This window comes from Magnolia sinica, chromosome 16, assembly GCF_029962835.1.
Source record: "Magnolia sinica isolate HGM2019 chromosome 16, MsV1, whole genome shotgun sequence".
Classification (NCBI taxonomy): Eukaryota; Viridiplantae; Streptophyta; class Magnoliopsida; order Magnoliales; family Magnoliaceae; genus Magnolia; species Magnolia sinica.
Window position 1 is genome coordinate 52788303 of NC_080588.1, and position 1543 is coordinate 52789845.

General features: G+C 33.9%; 1 protein-coding gene across 1 annotated transcript; it reads right to left on the reverse strand.

Moving 5' to 3' along the window:
• Positions 1-377: 377 nt before the first annotated feature.
• On the reverse strand, positions 378-1262 carry LOC131228844 (uncharacterized). Its single transcript, XM_058224695.1, has 4 exons — positions 1029-1262; positions 878-925; positions 531-744; positions 378-403 (listed from the first exon to the last, which is right to left on the reverse strand). Exons 1-4 carry the CDS (start codon positions 1224-1226, stop codon positions 378-380), a joined length of 486 nt encoding a protein of 161 aa, XP_058080678.1. The 5' UTR covers positions 1227-1262.
• Between the last annotated feature and the right edge of the window lie 281 nt (positions 1263-1543).

The following is a 1543-nucleotide window of genomic DNA, read 5'->3' on the forward strand; positions in this document are numbered from 1 at the left end:
TGACCAAATGGAGCTTAAGACTTATAATACTTACATAAATGTAGTTGTTCTCCTTCGCTTGGCTTCCATCATCTAACACTGCCACAAAAAACATGCTAAAAAAGGTCAACGCCATCCTATTAATGTTGTAAAGAAACATGGAAAGAACAAAAGTTGCATTGAGTTATAAAGAAAATTGATAAGAACAAGAGTAAATCATGTTGGCTAACTTGTTGATTTAGTTACCCAACCTGTCATATGCATTGGATCTTAAGTCAATCCAAATTCCAAAATGAGAGTTAAACACTCTCTATCCAAAACCAATCACACATCAGTCCTAAACCCATGCACAAAACATAAAACATTTACAAGAGAGAGAGAGAGAGAGATCCTTTCATTTAGCTCAATCCATCTCTCCTTAAACCTACAAAACAAAACAATAAAAAGAAATTAATTAGTACTCGCATTCTTGTACAAGAAATTCTATTGTATATGGAAAATAAAAATTAAAAAAAAATCTGACCTTACACATAATAGAGGGCCAAAAATACTCGTTCCAATAGCATCCCCAATTATTTTATATCGTCCATAGGGTCTTATCAAAACCTCCTCCCGTACTATTGCCACATGAATTAATACTTCCCAAAAACCAATTCCAAGTTCGTGCCCCCCTACTTTTGTGCACGGATCCTTGCTCAAAAGAATTCCTTTAGCAATAGTAACCCCGGGTTTGACAATACTTGTAAGAAGAACTCTAGTCACATCCTACAAAATAAAATTCACTATTTGACAAACTGCATTATATTGAATAAACACTCATCCGTATACCACATATAATTAAGAACACAATAACATCAAAATATAATAAAAGAACTATTCACTTGGTATAAGGAATTACCCCAGTGCTAGTGCAACTCGTAGTCTTCCCCTTATTCGTCGAGTGTTTCTGCAAATGATAAATCAATATCAATCATTAAATACCAACTAAACTATATATAATATAGGACATAGTACATATGTAAATAAAGACATTTATATAATATAATTACCTGAGAGTTCACCCAATGGCTTGATGATGAGGACAATTGGTTCATGCTAGAACTAGCTACAGCACCGAATACTGTGGGTGGGTTATTGTTTGCATTATTCATAGTGGCCATCAATTTCATCAGAGTTTCTTTCAAGGAAGAAATTTCAGCATCTCTTGCGGATGAGATTTCAACCATAGTTTCTTTAAGGGATGACATTTCAGCTTCTCTTAAGGATGAGAGTGCAGCTATATTTTCTTTAAGGGTTCTGAGGAGTTACGAGTTGGGCCTCTACTCTCTAGGAAAACACATAAATGAAGAGACAAAAATATAAATTAAGCAAGATCAATTATTTATGGAAGAGATTGATGAATAATACCTGGCAAACAAATGAAGAGAAACCCGCTGACTTACTTTGTAGAGCTATATAGGAAGAGATTGCTTGTATTGGTTCTAAGAATCAAAGATATGCAATTTGGAAGATCATGTTGAATTTCATCTAAAAAGAGGAAAAAAATCTACAGCTGAAATTCTAG

Coding starts and splice junctions, on each gene's coding strand:
- LOC131228844 (XM_058224695.1), bottom strand. CDS start 1,226: ATGTCATCCCTTAAAGAAACTATGGTTGAAATCTCATCCGCAAGAGAT. Junction 745..877: donor CGAGTTGCACTAGCACTGGG/GTAATTCCTTAT, acceptor TTTATTTTGTAG/GATGTGACTAGAGTTCTTCT. Junction 404..530: donor TGGGGATGCTATTGGAACGA/GTATTTTTGGCC, acceptor TTTGTTTTGTAG/GTTTAAGGAGAGATGGATTG.